We start from the raw sequence: 2,685 nt of genomic DNA, 5'->3' as shown, positions 1-2,685 counted from the left end.
TGCTCTGCCTGCCCTGGCTTCGAGAGACCGGTGCCCTCCCAACAATGCCCTTACCCTCGCTTTATAACTATGCTCTGATGCGCGCCTATCGCCTGAGACTGCTGTCGTTTGACATCAACCGGAAGTTTGTAAGCTCTTGACAAATGGATGCATGTCAGGGTGGGCAGGAAGGGGTGACTTTGACTTGCTGGGAAGTAATGGGAGGAGACGAAGGAGCTCAGGATTGTTTTCTGAATCGAAGATGCAGGCAGATGAGCATACACTGAGTGAGGTCCCAGAAAAGGAACAATGGGAGCTGGTCACCAGCATAGATATTGATGGGCAGTCCTTCTCCTAGGAAGCAGCTCATAGAGGGAATGAAAAGAATGAACTCTTCCAGCATACTGCCAGGACCTCCCCTTGCTTCTCATCGCCTGTCCCAACACCCACTAACAACGAGGAAACTCTGCAGAAATCTGTGAGTGGCCAGCCTCTCCACCAGCCTGGGATGGGGGAGGCCTGTGGTCAGAGCCCCTGGGCAGCACACTCACTGCCGGTCTTTCCCCTGCAGAACCTAGAGCTGCTCCGGAAGTCCCAGCAGCTCATCCAGTTGTGGCTCCATCCTGTGCAGTTCATCAGCAGTGCCTTTGGCGACAACCCACTGCATAATTTTTTAAACAGCTTCATCTATGACTACCTGAGGGACCTAGAGGAAGTCATCGAAACTCTGATGGAGGTGAGGGTGGCACCAGGAGTCTCCAATCCTGGGTCCCCACTGGCTTCCAGATCTGGGGGAAAGAAACACTGCTGCTCTCTTTTTAGCAGTCAGGCCCTGACCCAGGAGAACTCAGCTTATTCTTCATTTCCACTCATGAATCCTACAGCCCTTTCTCTACACCTTGGAGCCTTGGAGGGGAGGGAGGAGAAAGAATGAGAGAGAGGGAAGGAACAGTGTCCAGGCGCTTGGCCTCTCCTTCTCGTCCTTCATTTTGCAGAGGCAGCAAGATGGCAGCCCCCAGACTGGGGAGATCTCCAGGCAGGCCCACGGCATTTATGACATCAACTTGGAGGATGACACACTGCTCGAGGACTACAAGCTGCTCTACTGCTTCCGGGAGGACATGAAAGCGGTTACAAAATTCCTGCGCATTGTGAAGTGCCGCGCTGTGGAGGGCAGCTGTATCTCCCTGCGGCCAGGTGACATCCCTTAGACCCCTCCCCAGTGCGTCTCCTGGACCCGATAGGTGGCACTCTAGTGTCCACCAGCCCTATCCTAATAAAACCAAGTTGCATCATTTTGTCTGACTAAGTACCTTCTCTAATATTATGGGGTGGGAGGTGGAGGTATGGAGCAAGGGGCAGGTTGGAAAGACAACCTGCAGGGCCTACGGGGTCTACTGGGAGCCAGGCCCCTGAAACATAAAGGACGTGACTCTTCCTGGGCCAGAAGGAAGCTGGCACATGACTGCTGCCTATTATTAACTGAGGCCACTCCACCAGATCAGTGCTCCCAGCTTTGGTCACAGCTCACCGGTCATCCGAGTGATGACATGAAAGAATTTCTTCCTCTCTGACCATCACCAGCACCACAAAACCTAGCCCACCAGGAGTGAGAAGAAATGAAAACAAGACAGGCTATTAAGTGCAGAGGCAAAAATTACCCAAAACATGAGAAAGCAATGTCACAGAATTCCCTGTGTGCAGAAGAATTTTAAGACCAATATTCCTTAAGCCCAACTACCCTTGAAAAATGAGAACAATGCAAAAATGAGTTTAAAACATAGAGAACCAGAGTATTTGGGATCTGAATTAGGGCAAGGGAAATGGAAGAGAAATTTATTTCGAGTTGTAAATGAAGGTGCCAACAGGTGCCAGATAGATAACAACGTAAGCAATGAGAACTGTATGGGAAGGGATAAATCCCAGCTGATACTTGCTTCCCTTAGAAAGATGCAATGGAGAGAGGTGGGAATGAGCACCGCCTGCAGAACTCACAGTCCACCTCTAAGTCCCCTGCACTGGCTAAAAGGCCCTGTCATGGGGGCTCCATGTCCCAGTTGACATGGAGGAAGGATGGTGGGGGATGCAGAAAGCTACGTGGAGTTCAGGGACCTTCCTCCATTCCCACCTGGCTCCTCCTCTTTGGTGGTGCTGGACGGAGCAGGGGTAAGTGGTGTCTCCACTCTCCCAGTAACCCCATGTTTCTGAGACCTGGTATCATTGATGACATCCCTCTCGGATCCTCCCACACGCCTGCCTGGAGAACAGCCCACAGCCCAGTGCCCTCCCAGCAGTTGATGAGTCTGGGGTGCTGGTCGGGTTATGCTTCAGGAATGATGGCAGAAAATAAGCTCCATCTTCTGCTCTGAAAAGGGGGAGGTGGCAGGGCCTAGCATTCACATCCTAGACCACAAGGGTGTGGGTTTTCAATGTTGGTTGGCAGCACCACTGCCAATCACTTCTAGAAGCATTTGCTTGCTTGTGTTTCTAAAGCATCACGTGCTCAATGCACTTAAACTCAGGGGTGGAAGATTTCAGGGCAGGAGAGGGTGTTCTTTCCTGCTCTCATCTCTGGGGGCATCTGATGCTTGTGACCTTCAGATGATATTGAAATAGCCCCAACCCTGGGCACCAGGAGACAGGAGGCTCAGTCCTGGCCTTCTCTGCCTTCGCCTTGTCCTGCTGTGAGGTTTCCACAAGGCACCC

At 52.0% G+C, this 2,685-nt stretch overlaps 1 protein-coding gene across 1 annotated transcript in view; it reads left to right on the top strand.

Moving 5' to 3' along the window:
- The first annotated feature begins 2,052 nt into the window (after positions 1–2,052).
- LOC108298937 (somatotropin-like) overlaps positions 2,053–2,685 on the top strand; it is an 11,004-nt gene continuing 10,371 nt past the window's right edge. Inside the window, exon 1 of the mRNA XM_017521430.2 lies at positions 2,053–2,145. Within this exon, the coding sequence (XP_017376919.1) occupies positions 2,053–2,145 (93 nt within the window). The remainder of the gene's footprint in view (positions 2,146–2,685) is intronic.

The sequence above is a fragment of the Cebus imitator genome, unplaced genomic scaffold, assembly GCF_001604975.1.
Source record: "Cebus imitator isolate Cc_AM_T3 unplaced genomic scaffold, Cebus_imitator-1.0 Scaffold1241, whole genome shotgun sequence".
Taxonomy (NCBI): Eukaryota; Metazoa; Chordata; class Mammalia; order Primates; family Cebidae; genus Cebus; species Cebus imitator.
Note: the sequence above shows the minus strand (reverse complement) of the source record. Positions and strands in the feature narration are given on the sequence as shown.